The following is a 16039-nucleotide window of genomic DNA, read 5'->3' as shown; positions in this document are numbered from 1 at the left end:
CTCAGGTAAATCTAAAAACAACAACAAAAAACCACCAACAAAAAACCCCCAAAAACCAAACAAAAACCCAAACATTAAAGTGTTTTGTTTCTGAGAAATGCTTTTGTTGCAGAGCAACTACAGTGTAACTAATTAAAATCTAAGTGTAGTGATATCAGTGCAATAAGTTGAGAAATTAAAGCAAGAAGCTTTGTGTGTTGCAGTATGTGCAGCATTTACCGCTCTGTGGAAAACTCACTGATGTTTCTTCTGAAATACCATTCTCCAGATCATGCTATGTTAGTGGGGACCAAGCACCTTGTGACTTTTGATGGGAAAATGTATGATTTGGCATCAAAGTGCAGTGTACTTCTTGCCAAGGATTTTGTTCACAATGCTTTCACTATAATACTAAATGAGGGAACTAGGAACTCACGATCACTGTATGTGGAGATGAACCAGACTGTGATCACTATCCACCCACGACTAAAGGTAGGAAGATAAATTTAAACGTTTTGTATTTTCAGCAAAAAATTTTCTTCAACTGACAAAACAAAGTTTTAAAATATTAATGCTCAAAACATAGATCAGAAGCACTCTAAGGCAATGGCTTTAAAGTAACTGCTTCTTAAAAAGAAAATACCTGTCCAAAACAAAAAGAGTTTAACTCAAGGGCTGCCTCTTTGCTCTGTGTATATGACAGACTCTTCTCAACTTTCCTCTGCCATGCTCTAAGAGAATGGCACTGAGAAGGAAGCTTTCTGCTCTTTCAGAAGTTTAACACAACCCTTAATTCTGGGCTAAGTTGGCGTTATTGCACCTGTAAATCCACTGTGCTTACCTGTGAGAGAAGTTTCACTATGACAGATTTGAAACTGCATTTTCATTTTAAACCAGATCTCCAAGATGTATAACTTCTCCTTTACGGAAGAGAACTGCCAAGTTCTGGATCAATCCCTTGAAAACAGTACCATGAATTCAAGGCGAGGAACCAACAAAATAGAAGTATCTGATCAGAAAGGAGTTTCTGTTTCCTGTGATTTTCAGTATGATCTCTGTACTGTCACTCTGGCTGGGTGGCACCATGGTGAGTATCAATCATATAGCTGTTGTCAGCTGTTAGTAATTTTTGCTGTCTCTCTGAATTATATGTATTACTGGTAGTACCAGCATCTGTGCTGTCCTTTACTTGTTTTTCCCCTCTTCATTTATAGACATCCTGGAAATGGCCCTAGGCATTCCCAGTAATTGCTAAATAGAGCACAGAATGCACCATTCCAGGCATAAGAGCAAGTTATGGGTTACTGTTGATTCAATGCAGTAAAGCAGTCAGAAATCAGAGGCAGAGGTACCTGCAGTCAGCCCAGCCCCAACTCTGGTTGGGAATCTGCTCTAGAGCAGGCTCAGCTCATCAGACCTGCAAGACAACTACAGAGGGGAGGCCCAACATGTCACAGGGTTTTTGGTATACTTGGAATGCCTTCATGTACCATCCATGTACCCCACACTATTCTAAGTCACTCCCCCCCACAAGATAAAGCAGAGAATGGATCTGATGCCTTGGTGTGCTCAGAAGCCCAGGACCAGCTGAGACAGGAGATAGCAATGGAGGCTGAGCAGCTTCCCCTCTTCCACAATAGAGCTGAGCTCTGCTGGATAGAATAGTCCTGACAACCCCTATGTTACTCTATTTTATTCCCAGGTATTTCAGCTGGGCTTTTGGGTACCAATGATAATGAAGCTGGAAATGAATGGATGGTGCCTAATGGTTCCTTCACTGACAATGTGAAAGAGTTCACACAGAGCTGGCAGGTAAGGAACTGAGGGGCTCCTGAGCACAGAGGGCACTGTCTGACACACTGGACTGGCTTAGATGAACTAAACCTTGACAGTGAAAACAGCAGCACACTACATGGTTTCACTGTGTCTAGCCAGGGAAAAGGTTGCACATATTTGCTAAAAACTGTTCAAGAATTCCATATAAATAGGCACTGAATATTTTCGGCCTAGGTGGTAAAGTAAAACAGAAGGTGGCTGTTGCTGATTTTAGCAGAAACTGATACTGGGGCCAAGTATCTTTAGTGTTTTCCTCCTTAGAGCACCTCTTCCTGGAATGCACGGACAGGTGGTACTAGGTCTGGGGCCAAATTTGTACATTCGTCACTCATGCCATAGTTTGAAGTTTTCTTCAGAAAAACTAGTTCTACCCAGGTATGTTGAGCCTCTTAATGTTCTTTGTTCTTCATGCTTAACATCTATCAATAAACAAAACTTTAGAAACAAATAGCTAGTAAATTTGTTCTCCATCCCCAAACCAAGTATTCAGACCTTTCTGGAAGGTGAGCTGCTGCTGTCAGTTACTGACTTGTATAAAAAGACTCCTATAATTATCATAAATAAATCTTGTAATAATTTTATACCAGTAACATTATAGCTATAGTTAATTCATGTATTCTGTCATCAGCTGAAAATAATCTAAATACACAAACGTGCAGAACCATTTGTGAATGCAACCAACCAAGAAAAGTAGCCTTAACATGCTCTCAAGCCATGTTGACAGGATCTTCTAAATTCCTTCCAAGTCTAATTTTAAGAATCTATTACTAAAAAGGAACCATCATCTTATTACCACAAAGATTGTGTGACTCTTCTATTTATTTTGCCTCATAGACGATGTCTGAATTCTGGGAACAAAAATCTCATTTTCAGCTTTATGTCAGCACTTTACTGTAAAAGAGAGAATGGCTTCACGTATCTTGTACTTCTTGCTGTTGCAAATACAGTTAATGAGCCGGCAGCCCAGGTTTATGTTAATCATGGGGCAGGATCACAGTGTGACTGACCATAGGCACAATTTTCTTAATTGCTACAACTATTAACTCCTACTATATTCATAAAAATGCAAAACTAGCCAGAGACATTGAACAAAAGAATCAATTAAAAGCAATCCATAAGAAACTTAGTGCCCTATGAAGCAGGGCCGTCCCAAGTGCCCTTCTTTAGGGGCAGAATGGCTGCACTTACACTATTGATTGGAAGGGCTCACCCGGAACTGTGAACTCTGACTGCAACTTGTTCCCTGGAGCTTTATCGCAGCCTTTGCCATGCACCGACCTTGCAAAGGACGTCAGCAGAGCTCCGCCATCACAAGGCCAGGGCTCCACAACAGGGGCGGACTGAGTGTCTGACTCCTGCAGAATGAGGGTTAACACAGAGTGAACTGCCAGTTTATTTTCCTTAGTAACTAAAATAACAACAATTAACACTTGCTTAAAGAACTTCTTGGTGGTGTGGTTTTGTTGGTTGTGTTTTTCTTTTATTTAAAGCCACCTTTAGCTGTGAATAATCGAGCAAGGGTATGATTTTTTTTCCCCCATCAGAAAGATCTAGTAAAAGCACAACTTTGACTCGTCAGATCTATATAAAAGAGAACTAGCCAACTACCTGCTCTGTCAGCAACTACACACCAAACTCCTTCAGTGAATAACAGAATCAATAGCAAAAGGAAACAACGTCTAATCTGCAAGGTGCCTCTCAATATTAATGAACAATAAATATTAGAGCAGGGTACTGAGCGGCCCCTATCATCCTTCAAACCAGCTCACACTGGAAACCTGAAGAGCTCATCCTATCCTGATGTATGCAAAAAACCCCAACATACACCAAGTTCAGTAATTCTGTTTTCCCAGGTGAATAAGTGCAGTCTTGTACCGAAGAAAGAGAAGCCATGTCCAATTACAGCTAAGCAAAACATCTGTAAAGTGTTCTTTGAAGAACCACATTCACTTCTTAGGAACTGCTTCAGAGTTGTAAGTAGAACTTCAGCCAGAAGCACTGTCTTAATTATGTGTCATACTTCTAGGGAGGAGATGTAACCATTGCAAGGATACTGAAGCTTAGTTGCAGAGAATTTAAGAAGTAATCAAAACAGCAATCCAGACAGAAAAAATAAAAAAAGGTGTTTTTATCACCATATATATAAAGGGACGTTTTTTGACACCTAGAGAGTAGTGGCACGACTGCACTGCCCTTTGGGATACAAGTGTAGAATTTGGAAAAAGAAATAACCTCCTGTTAGGAAGGGAATAAAGATTAATGAATAGTTCTAACCAGGCAGGGGGGAGGGGACACAACCCACACCTCGGGGTTTACCAGGTCCCCTGCTCCCCTAAGCCATCTCTTTGTGCCCAGGTGGAGCCCAAGCCATTCTACACCATGTGTACACAGGACACCTGTGACTCCCCAGCCTTGGGGGCTGCCTGCAGCTTAGCAGCAGCTTTTGTTCATTTGTGCAACCGGAATTTTGTCCCTGTGGAAATCCCTCCACAGTGGTAAGTTTCATTTCTTTTACCACCCCGAATATTCTGACTGCATTGCTCCAGTACTTCCATGCCTGTAATTCAAGAACATACGAGAAAATAAAACTAATGAATCTGACTGATCCTATTCCCAGAAATTCTCTTCTTGGCTAGCTCCCCTTCCTGTTCACTCACCAGCAGACCAGAGCCCGTCCACTGTACACTCTCTACTGCCTTTCTTATTTTGTTCTACTCTCTGCTGTGTAACAGAGGCAGAAGGATACCTGCAGAATACTGTGTGATATCCCCAGGAGTTTCTCCTCTTTGATACTATTTCTGGTTCCATCATTTTTTTGGTCTGAATAATGCATTTGGATTCTTACTAACAACAATACATATACAATACAAAAATACTCAGACACTTACTTTTCTACTTTTCAGTCTCTAGTAATGAAATTCATCTTTTCAACCTAGAATATCCAGATTATCAATACTTGTATTTTGTCATCCAGACTGCATTGTTAATTGGATTTCTGGAATATAGCTAGGTAAGATAAAAAGCCTGAATAGAGCAGTAGCACTTGCTTGAAATTTTTAAAATTACAATCCTTCCCCACTTCTGTAGTTATTGTGCCAATTTGTGTACTCCAAAAGTGACCGGAGCCACATGTGCTGCTAACTGGAGTTCCATTATTTGATACTCTTGCCCAAGTAGTAACTTACTGTATTTCTGCAAGACTGCAACGGAAACATTTACAACAAATAAACGGCAGAATCACACAAAAGAGCTAATTATACTTTTGTTTGGAATGAAGGCCTTGGGTTTACTCCTTTTATGTCCTGTGCTTTGCTAAGACTGAGTAATGAAAAGAGGGTGGAGTTTTTAATATATGTACTGAAACATTATTTATTTGTAAACTCACTACTATCTCAAAGGAGTGATTTGATGACTACAAACCCATTTGCAGTATCCTTAAAAAATTTACAATTCTTAGCTGATTTCTTACCCATTAAGGAAGGGAGTAGTATTTGTAGATGTGTTTGTTGGCCATAAATAAAAACTGTGTCCGTTAGTGCATCACATCACACTCCCACACGCTGAAGCAATGTTGTGTGTCAGTATCTGCCTGAGCTGTTAAGTTCACTCAGCCCCTAAGCAGGGGATGATCAGGACATTTCTGGGGAGCATCTTGTAGGGAGTGAGTGGTTTTAGCTCCAGCAGTTATATAAACTCTTCAACACAATTGAGACAAATTTTGTTAGATCTGAGTCAACAGAATATTCAGTTGAAAATACAGTTTTAGAATAGTTTGGTAGCTGAATGATTGAAGTCAGCTAGTGCTGCTAGTTTACATTATCCCATTTCTGAGGAAAAGGACTGGAATGAAGATTACAAGCTCAGTTAACGAGACTGTGCTAATAAAGAAGCAAAATACATAGGGGATGTACACATGAATCAACATATTTAAGACAAGAAGTACTTCTCTGTTTAGGTTATTTTGTGTATCCCGTTTTAGACACCATATTTTACTTAAACTGTGAACCAGGTATGAAAAAGTTATGTGAGAACAGTCCTGGGGAAAAAATGGAAGGATTGAGGAAAGACAGGAGTTAAGTCTCTAAAAATGTAAACACTAAAGAGAAGGAAGTTGAACAGACCAAACTAAGAGAGAATTAGTTTGACACAGTGCAAGAGTCTGTAATGGTTGGGTTACTCATGCACAGTAACTGATAATCAGCAATGGTCATGAGAGCAAAACAGAAAGTGGCTGTCAGCAAAAACTACCTCTGCACTATTTCTTAGAAATTCATGCTTGTCAAGGATCTTCCACTGAATAGCTGAACTACCCAGACCTCATAAACTTTAGAAATAATGCTGCCCTTTTCCTCCTAAATGTGAATTTATCAAACATGAGATAACCTTACCTCTTTATTTCAGTTTAGTGATCTAAGATAAAACCATATCTAAAATGCTGGAGTACTTTCCCCACAACTTTTTGATGTCACAAATATACCTGATGCTATTTTCCCTTCAGAGATTTTTTTGTATTTCACTGTAATGAAAGGTTGCATTACATGTGACTTGTACTCACTTCTTACCTGGACTTCATCTCTTCTTCATTTCAGCTTGAACCAGTTCTGAATGGCAGATACCAGCCCTCAAGATGGAAGAACCCTTTTAGCACCCAAAACAGAACAGTTATTTTAGGTAGACAAACTAGAGGCAGGAACAAGGAGACAACAGTAGAAGTGTGAATGCATTAGTGTTAACTGTGAACATCATGAAGTATATATAGTATGTAAGGAAATCTTTCCACCCAGAAGCCCTGAGGACAAATTATTTCAATATATTGGCAAGAAACTATAATCCACCAAAAGAAATTGGACAGGAAAGTATCAGTTACTCTAAAAAAATTCTCCCATTTGGTGGCAAAATTGCCTCTCCACAAGCCTTGAACCATGGCACAAATACACTGAAAAGCTGAGAAAAGCTCTCTTCCAGCAGAGAGTAGTATAAGTGGACTACTTTGTGAATGCAGCATCATCAGCTTGGGGTCAGCAGAGATGCTGACTTCTTTTTTCTCCAGAAATGAAACTCCACTGCTCAGCAGTTCTGAAGAAAGTTATCTATCTTTTTCCAGGGAAGTGCTCAAACACACAAGAAGGCTAAGATAGAACTAAGATGGGTAAATAATGGAAAGCAGTTAATAATTTTCTCATTTTTGTGCTGGTTGATTTTTCTTTTGTTAATATACACACTGTTAAACGAGAAACAGCCTTCTTGGTTTCTGTGCACCAGTTTCACATTTTCCCTTTGTGTCCTTAGGACCCCCTTGGCAGCAGTCAGTTATGTGCTGGGAAAAGGTGACCAATATCTACCATACCCACAAAGTAACATTAGGGTGTTATAGCTACTGTTGTTTGTCTCATCTGTTAAATCCCTTTCTGCATTGTAAGTCACTTTGATTTAAAAACTGCCTTACCTTTCTCCACGCAGTGCCTGGAATGCAGTTATTCCTTGGTAAAAGGCAGCACTGCAAAATCCATCCAATGCCTTTGCATGACATGTAAACATTGAAATAATGGTGCTCTGAACTATGACATCATGCTAATAAACAATTGACTGTCTTGTTTTTACGCTGGAGTACATTTTTATTGATTCTTTGTAACAACAAAGTTGTCCTGACGTAGAGAGTTGGAACTGGCTGGGCTTGGCTCACAGAAAAAGCAAGCAGCTGCCTCTTATCTCCTGTACCCTGCTTGCAGCTGCACTCACTTTCTGAACACTTACTCTCTAGCCTGATACAAATTAAAACAATTCCTACACTAGTCAGGAAAAAATCCTGCAATTCCCACACGTATCAGATGCTAGAAATCAAGTCTTCCTCTCTAATAATTTTATACCTGCACCCTTGTGAAAAGCCAAAATTGTATGAAATATTTCTGAAAGTTAAAAGAGTATTTATACCAGTTACTGAATTAAAAAAATACATAATTTTCTCCCCAGTAAGAGAGTGTCACTTTAGTCCCCAGCTAAGCACATCAAGCACCTCTGAAAAAAGTCCTGTGGTGACAGTTTCAGGAACAAAGAAAAACATCAGCAAGTAGAGGAAAAGACTGCAATAGTAGAGGAAAAGTCAGCAATACAGAAATACAGGACTTTAACTAAATGCTAACTGCAGACAGCAACACTGAGTGGATGCAGACACCAGGTCTCCTCTAAAAGCTGCATATAACTTATCACTTGTAATAAAGATGCTATTTAACTACCAATAAACACATTTAACTGCAGCCATTCTGCTCAGCCCAGCTGTTTGGTGTCTCTGAGCTGTTCCCAGGTTCTCCATGCACACAGTTCCTGTCTAGACACTCCTCAGAGTCAGGAACTTGGACAGGCCCTGGACACACCTCAAGCCCTGAAACTCAGGAGCCAGCCCCAGCCCCACACTGACCCTAGGCCCACAAGCCAGCTGGAAGCCCTGCTGACCCCATGGGCCAGGCTGGACACCTTGCTGACCCAGGGCACCTGCCTGCACACAGGGCATGTATGGGACACCACTGACACTGAGCAGGGCTAGCAGAGCCATCAGCAGGACTGGAGAAAAAGGGAACAGAAAAAAACTCCAAACGATCCCACATTAAATGACGAGTTCTGCGTAATGTTCATAATCGGAGTTGAGCACTGATTCATAGCTGCCATGAATAAAGTCTTACCTCCTGTTTCTGCCCTGGTAGCTGTGCCTTTGCTCCCTGCCAGACTGTGCTGCTAATGCAAAGGCAAGTTCTCTGTCACACCTGTTCACCAAATACCTGCCCTCAAACATAGCAGTGTCACAGGCCATGGGATTCTTTGACTGAACTGTATAAACCTTTTCATGAACCAATAAAACCATCCAGCCAAACCATTTTTAAGAAGGCCTTATTTGCTGCATGGTAATGTCTCATCTGAGTAATTAAAAAATGGAGCCAACACATCACCCTCCTGCCTAACAGAGGAGAGGTGGCAGCTCCTATCAGCAAACACACCACCAGAGTGACAGGGATGTGGGCAACTCCATTCCAGGTGTACCTGGAGGGAGGGACAGCAGCCTCCCTGCAGGGCACTGTGCCAGCTCCACACAAAACAGCCTTCAAGCCAACTAGAGACCTTTGCAGTTTCTAATGGATGTGAACCTCTGGAAAAGCATCACTTTCAAAGGGTTTGACTTTCAAAAGTGGCTTTTTTTTTCTGCACAAGCCCTGGCTTTATCAAGTCTAAACTTTTATAACTGGCAACACTGCATATAATTGAACACCTTGACTCAAGTAATCCAAACTGTTCATGCTTCAGATGCAGGTACTACAGTATATAACCTATGCTGACATATGTCAAATACATAATATCCATTGCATATCTCATGGATCTCCCCACCACACAACACAGGAATTTCTCCCTTCTGAGAGAGCACTCTGAACACACCTGCCCACACCAGCTGTCCTTGCAGAGCACAAACAGAGTCAGTCATGCTTCCCAGTGTAGTTTTAGTGCTTACAACTCACCTCCAACATGTCCATTATACAGCACCCCCACGAATTGCGAAGTTCACAGAATTTCTGCATATTACACCAAGTTAACCCCAAAACAGATGTAACAAGAGCTCAGCTTTGACCTCCTCCTCAACACAGGGCTAAAGAAGCCCCTTATTGTGTAATTCCTCAGTTACATACTCTGCTGTACAACAGCAACAAGAATCACAAAAATGTTCTGACTGCAGAATTTGAGATACACGGTGAGGAACAGGGAAAATTCCAAGTAGAAGAATTAAGCCCACAATGCTTAACTGTGGAAATCAGAAACAAGGCCCTTAAGCACAGCCTTAAACAGCCACCAACAGCCATAAGCAATATCAGCTTCTCATTAGGTGAAATACAGCTAAGCTGGGAGTCAAAACAACTTCCAGCAATCTTTTGTTTAGAAGTACAACACTCACCCTAGCTACAAGTGCCTTTTGGCTTTGGACTCCTAGGAAAATAATTTTTAATATGAAGCAGTTACCAGCTGATATACTGGTCACATGGATTACTTCTGAAGGGCTACAGCACTCCACAAGTAGATTTTTTCCAGAATTACAAACAATACATGAATCAAGACAGCCAAAATTCTGCATCTGTTTGTTTTGGCATTTCATCAGCAACATCTCAGAGCACAGGACTTTCACTGTCCAACTGCCTGTGATGTGTTCTGGTTTGGAATACCAAACTCAAGACTGCAATTGTACTCTGAAATCTAGTCCTTAGTCTGCAAAGATCTCAAATCTTCAAGGGATGCTAGTTTCCACATGCTTTGAAAACCTAATCCTACAATTAAAAAATTTAATTACCACCACTTGATTCTCATCTTGAATTGCAGAGCATTCAATCAGAGATTCTCCAATATGCATTCCTAACTAATATAACTCTGTTGCTGGACAATACAGTCCCCAAACACAAAGCCATTCCACACAGATATTGCAATGTGTTCATCAGGACCCGAATTCTCTTTAGACAAGATGGAAAATAAAGAGCAGTAACACTTCTACTTCTTAGAGGTTTCTTGATGTGATTTCACAGTTAGCTTTTTTCAGAGGATAATGAAAGATAAGAACAGAACATAATTTAGAATGATTTAAACAGTTAAAAATAGCATACACTGGAAGAAAAACACCTTCAAAAAGAAAAATGCACTTAGGAACAGAATGTTTGTTTCTTCCAGAAGTAAAAAGTATTTACATCTTGCACCTGGAGAACCTGTTCCAAGGAATCCTGTATCACATCTTTTCATTCACTTCACTTCACTGGAAGAGTGGGGTCATTACCACTTTAGGTATTTCAGAAACCAGAGAGGTATTTTAAGTACAAGATAGTGCTAATGGTTACCAAGTGACACCTGTCTTTAACAAGTAGTTTACAGACATGGTGATTACTGAAATAGAAAATACAGGTGAAAACCGTTATTTCCAACCACAGCCTGAACGGGTTGGAAAGCATTTTGCCTTCATGCCAGGTACCGAGTTTACCCTGTTAACACGAGTCCTGTGCAGCCCTTGCTGCCATCCACACCCTGCTGTAGAACAACTGCCTCAACACGTGCTCCCCCCAAACAGCAGCTAACCACACAGACACAAACATACAGCCTTTTTAATAGCATGGACATCTTAATCAAAACATCAAACTGGCACTTCTCAAATATGCTGGTGCAAAAAAAGACTGGAAGACACAAACACTGTGATTACTATCAGATGAGCATTGGTCCCTATGTTTAACTGAGCTCAACTCCTCACTTTGGTTTACTCCAGCAGTGGTCACACAGAATAGTCCAAAGTTCTGCACCAAAAAGCAAAAGCAAAAAATAAGTACAGTTCTTTTAGAAGAAAGTAAAAAGTATTAGGGGATGACTCTGTGCAAATCCTCCACTTCAAGGTTCCACATGTTCTTATGGACGGGGTTTTCAGAGAGATCTGTCATCTTTATTGCTCGAAGAACGGGCTCAGGACTGCAGGACCGCACCACACCCATCACCATTACATACTTCCCTAAAAAACAAGGGAGCATTACATTTAATTTACCTTTGTATTATCACTTAAATTCATAATCCAAATTACTTAATGCCAAGTAAACTCTGTAAACTGAAGATGCCAATACTTGTAAGAAAACTCAATGAATGAAAATTACTAAGAACTAAATTTCAGAAAAAGGCTTCATTATCTGTACAGCCACTTTTATGGCGTATGTAGCTACATTGTCACATACAGCAAGAGCCCAACAAACACAAATTTATCCTGCTGTGTAAGTGGACTGAGGATAGGTCAGAAGGATAGATTTTTAAGCCACCTTCCTATTTTGTATCACGATTTCTGCAATTCTGCAGAAATACGCTTCTCCATTTGAACTGGCAGTTCTGGTGAAGGGAAGAGAAAGAAAGAAGGAAAAAACCACAAAAGACAAATAGTTGAAGAATCCCTCTCCTCGTTCAGGGCCTCCTGCGCGGGGCCCGGCACGGCCTCCGGGCCTGGCCGTGCGGAGGGGATGTGCCGAACCACGCTAGCCCGGGCACGAGCAGGGACAGCCGGGCAGGGACAGCGCCCGCTGCGGCCCCCGCACCCCGGGTACCTGCGCTGAGGCACGGCCGGCCCTGCGGCACCTGCTCCACGCCCAGCACGGTGAAGGCGCCGCTGCCATCCTGCAGCCGGGCCGAGCCGCCTTCGGGGCCGCGCTGCACCTCCAGCACGGTGCCCTGCATCCACACGGCCCGCAGGGACAGCGGCTCCCGGCCCGCCGCTGCCCTCCGCAGCTGCCAGGTGCCGCCCGCGCCCCGCTCCGCCCGCCGCAGCTGCGCCGCCAGCACCTTGAGCGGCGGGCCCGGCGCAGCGCCCGCCATGCTCGGGGGCGCCTGAGGGCGCGCAGCCGCTGAGGGGAGAGCGCCCGCCCCGCCCCGCCCCTGAGCGGCGGCAGCGCCGCTGTTGCGGCCGGCCCAGGCGGAATGGCAGAATGGGGGAATGGCAGAATGGGAGAATGGCACAATGGGAGAAGGGGAGAACGGCAGAAGTCGTGCGGGCCGTGCACAGGAGGGCCCGGTGGGTGCACAGCCGGCTCACCCATCCCCATCGCCCGCGGCTGCACCGCGGGCCGGCCCACCGAGCCGCCGCCCCTCACCCGCATCTGCCCAGGACCTGCCTCATTTGGCCTGGGTTAGTGCAGCGGGAGCTGTGACCCGGGTGGGTCGGGCTGAGGGTGCTGCAGCCCCCGCTGAGCTCTGCCCCTGCCCCGCTGTGCCGCCTTGCTCACTTGCAAACTGAGGAAGCTCCTCCAGTTTCCTGAGAAAACAGGAAAATGCACATGCTGGTTTTCCCAGGGATGCTCTTCTGGGGAAATCCGGAGCATAATGCACTGAAAGCATGGGCAGTTTTAAGATGGGAGACTTTAATTTCACGGCTTTTATGCTTTAATTAATGTCTGTTTATATTACAGGCTAGCTCACTTTGCTGCAGTCTGGTGTTCTTGAAATGTTATGGTTTCTTTTGTGTGGGTGGGTTGACATTTCATTTGGAAAATAAGCCAAGAAATAAGGTAATGAAGAAACAGGAGGATTGAAAAAAGGCAACAGTCAGGAAAACCAAAGGGATGAGTTCATTACTTTCACAAAAGTGCAGAATGGGTAAAAATATACTGACTGCAATCATTCTTCATTAGAAGAGCTTTTGTTCTCCATTAAAATAAGCAGTTACTTTATTTTAAAAATCTGGTTTTGTCCTGAGTAGCAAAATACATCAAAAGACCTTTTTTTTCCTACTCACCCATCATGTTGTGAATTATTTATTCAGTATTTTTTTTCCCAAAGATATTTTCTGTCCAGAGACATTCTGTAAATGGGACTGTATTCTTTTTATAGTGTAAGGAAGCAGTTAATTTTTTGTTACCACTTACAGTAAGAATAAAACATGATATTGGTAATAACAATAAAAACACTGACATCTAAGCACAATACAGAACTGTGTAATCTGGCAATCAAATCATATGGCTTACAGGAATAGAAAGACATTAGATAGTTACTGTATATGAATGCAAGATTTGAGCTAGGCTCACAGGAGAATATTTGTAATTTATGCCCTTAAGCTGCAGTCACTTGACAGCATCAATATTTAGTTTCACGTAAAAAAAAATTAATTGTGCCAAATATTGATAAAAGTATTGTATTCCTATTTGTTACTGCATAATAGGAGGGTCTAATGCTTATTAAGCCATTAAATCTACAGATCAAGGCAAGACCCCTATAAGACTGTAATCTTCAGGAGAGACTAAAAGGTCCCTTTTAAAATATTTGCCTTCAAGAAACTGTGTTATAAGAAGGGCAAAAGCACTGGCAACCTGCATCAAGGAAGAGATTTGGTTTCCTAAACAGAAAACTCTTATTTTTCAGTAAAATGCAAAGTTATGCTGAATTATCTGCAAAGCTCTTCCCTAAGACCTGGTGCACAGCACAGACACATTCTGCAGCTGCAGGAAAATGTCTGGGGCCTCAACAGACTGTTCTGGAGGTGACCCCACAGCAATCATCCTCTGATTTAAGGGTAGCCAGAGGAAGCTCAGTACACAGTTGGAAAAAACACTACTGAGTTGGTGCTGCCAGGCTCTAAATTACACTGGATTAAACATAAACAGATTTTTTTTGAGAGCACACTTGATGAAAGAGTTTTGGTTTGCATGGATTATAAAAGAAGGAATCAATCTTCTGTCTGCTACTACAATAAGCACCTCACTTCAAAGCAATCTTCAATCTTCAGTTATTCCTCAGGCTGGCATGCACATGAGATGGTCACAGCATGGGCAAAAAAAAGGTTAAATTACACCAAGACAACACAGTCCAGATGAAAGCAGGAGTCAGGGCTCCCTCAGTTACAAGGGCTCCCTCAATTACACTGGCAGTGTTTTGTTGGTATGGTGCCAAGAGAGCTTAGAAAAGAATTTGACCCCAGATCTCTGTGAAAAGAGATTTCCAAAGAAGCAGCAACTTGAAATTTTCTGTCCAGCTCAGGCCTTTTTGTGCTCCCACTGACAGAACTACTTAAAATGGAAGCAATTCCCTGCTTGCCTCCCTAATTTTAGTAAATTACAGAAGTAGAAAAATCCTCCTTTCCCTTGGCCAGGAAGTGTGATCTTTTACAGCCTTTCATCCTACCCCGAAAGGGTTTTAAAAAATCCTTCTCTCCAGTCCATTGGCTAATGTGTACAGAACAGGTTCTTCAATTTTATTTGTTTCCCTTTCCTAGTACTGAGAAGTTACAAACTGGATTTCAAACAAATTTTAATTTTTTTTCCCTAGGATTTGGAATAATGAATTTTTTTTAAAATTTATTTTTAGTATTTTGTAAGCACATGCTTTAGAAATAGAGCTAGCTGGGAGCTCCACAGCTGACTGCAAGAAAAGTCACAAAGTGTGGAGCTGAAAAATACATGGATCATAATGGTTATGTCTGAATGGCCCACAAATATCCATAAAACAGATCTGTAAAAAAAACCTTGTCCCTGGCAGCCCAGAAATTCAAAGGATTCAGAGGATTCTGAACTCAGAGGGATTCGAAAGAGGATTCAAAACTCAGAGATGTGATGGTGACAGAACCTGTTCTATTCTGGCATCTCCAGCAACAGTGCCTGCCCACAGTCACAGAGTAAACTGCAAAGGGACAGGATTAAGCCTTTCATATCCTCACTCAGCAGAAAGAAGCAGCACATGGGAGCTCAGCATTACACAAGAGAACTGTGAAAACAATCCTTTGCAATAATGCATTGCTCTGCAAGTGAGGGCTCTGAGACTGCCTCCCTTTCTCTGTATTCTTATGAAACTTCACTGAAGGACAGTTTTTCACACATACACTATCAGGTTTGACCTTCGTGAGATCTGGCCTAATTTAGACTTATTTTCTTACACTGCACACATAACAATATGACACAAACACAAGAACATAAAATTCAGATGCTTCTGGTGTCTGTTTTGTATTGCATCAAAGATTCAATGTGAACATGCTGACTGAAGTCTGGAAAAACATCTTCATCCTTCAAGGTATTTTTTTAGATTATCTCATCACCACTGAATTTAATTAATGATCTGAAATTGATGGATCAATGAGTTGGAATTAATGGGTTGGAAATCAGTTGTATTTACATCCCTAACATGAGCTTCAGCTGCTTGTAATTTATGCTTTGGGACAGAGCAGTCTGGCAGATGGATACTAAATTGTGTTTGACCAGGAAATTTCAAAAGACCTGGAGCCAGCAAAGTCATATGCTGAAACATAAAAACTCTAGGTGCAACCTGCCAAGGTTTGAATTAGGAGGTGGCTATGAATAAGTGATATTTCAGCTGTGACTTGGACAGGGCAGGTAAATGTGAGCAACAAACATCAGAATCACACTACTTGCAGCAAAAGAAGAGTCTGGCATCTCCCATGGTGTCATCAAGCCAAAATGTGCACTTAGAGTGACAGAGGAGTCACTCCAAGACACAGTGACCTAAATTTGGGGCAAATACCATCAACTAAAGTGTTAGCAAGGCACCTCCCAGTGCTCTGTTTCCTTGAGAAGCTAAGATAGATGCTCTACATCTCACGTGAGCTTATGCTTAGTGGAATCAGTAGAGGATTATGGCAAGAGCCTTCCTGCAGCTGCCAGATGCAGCATCCAGTGTATGGAAAGGAAAAGCAGCATCTCCTCAGAAAGTGGGAAAACCTCAGTTTGTACAGCCAGCC

At 42.0% G+C, this 16039-nt stretch overlaps 2 protein-coding genes across 2 annotated transcripts in view; one reads left to right on the top strand and one right to left on the bottom strand.

The window, feature by feature from the left end:
• LOC117003938 overlaps positions 1–7251 on the top strand; it is a 73793-nt gene extending 66542 nt beyond the window's left edge. The window contains exons 68-73 of the mRNA XM_042779783.1: positions 269–471; positions 877–1066; positions 1682–1791; positions 3546–3788; positions 4171–4310; positions 6405–7251. Coding sequence (XP_042635717.1) covers positions 269–471; positions 877–1066; positions 1682–1791; positions 3546–3788; positions 4171–4310; positions 6405–6420 — 902 coding nt within the window. The 3' untranslated portion in view covers positions 6421–7251. The remainder of the gene's footprint in view (positions 1–268; positions 472–876; positions 1067–1681; positions 1792–3545; positions 3789–4170; positions 4311–6404) is intronic.
• Positions 7252–10918: 3667 nt separating this feature from the next.
• Positions 10919–12174, bottom strand: RMI2 (RecQ mediated genome instability 2). Its single transcript, XM_033073780.2, has 2 exons — positions 11907–12174; positions 10919–11329 (listed from the first exon to the last, which is right to left on the bottom strand). The coding sequence occupies exons 1-2, from the start codon at positions 12172–12174 to the stop codon at positions 11181–11183; spliced, it is 417 nt and encodes a 138-aa protein (XP_032929671.1). The 3' UTR covers positions 10919–11180.
• Between the last annotated feature and the right edge of the window lie 3865 nt (positions 12175–16039).

This window comes from Catharus ustulatus, chromosome 16 (assembly GCF_009819885.2).
Source record: "Catharus ustulatus isolate bCatUst1 chromosome 16, bCatUst1.pri.v2, whole genome shotgun sequence".
Classification (NCBI taxonomy): Eukaryota; Metazoa; Chordata; class Aves; order Passeriformes; family Turdidae; genus Catharus; species Catharus ustulatus.
This window is presented reverse-complemented; position numbering and strand designations above follow the sequence as displayed.

What these genes read in the sequence shown, in the direction of transcription:
- RMI2 (XM_033073780.2), bottom strand. Translation starts at nt 12,174, where the DNA reads ATGGCGGGCGCTGCGCCGGGCCCGCCGCTCAAGGTGCTGGCGGCGCAG. An exon ending in CCGGCCGTGCCTCAGCGCAG is followed by an intron (nt 11,330 to 11,906) that starts GTACCCGGGGTG and finishes CTTGTTTTTTAG; the next exon opens with GGAAGTATGTAATGGTGATG.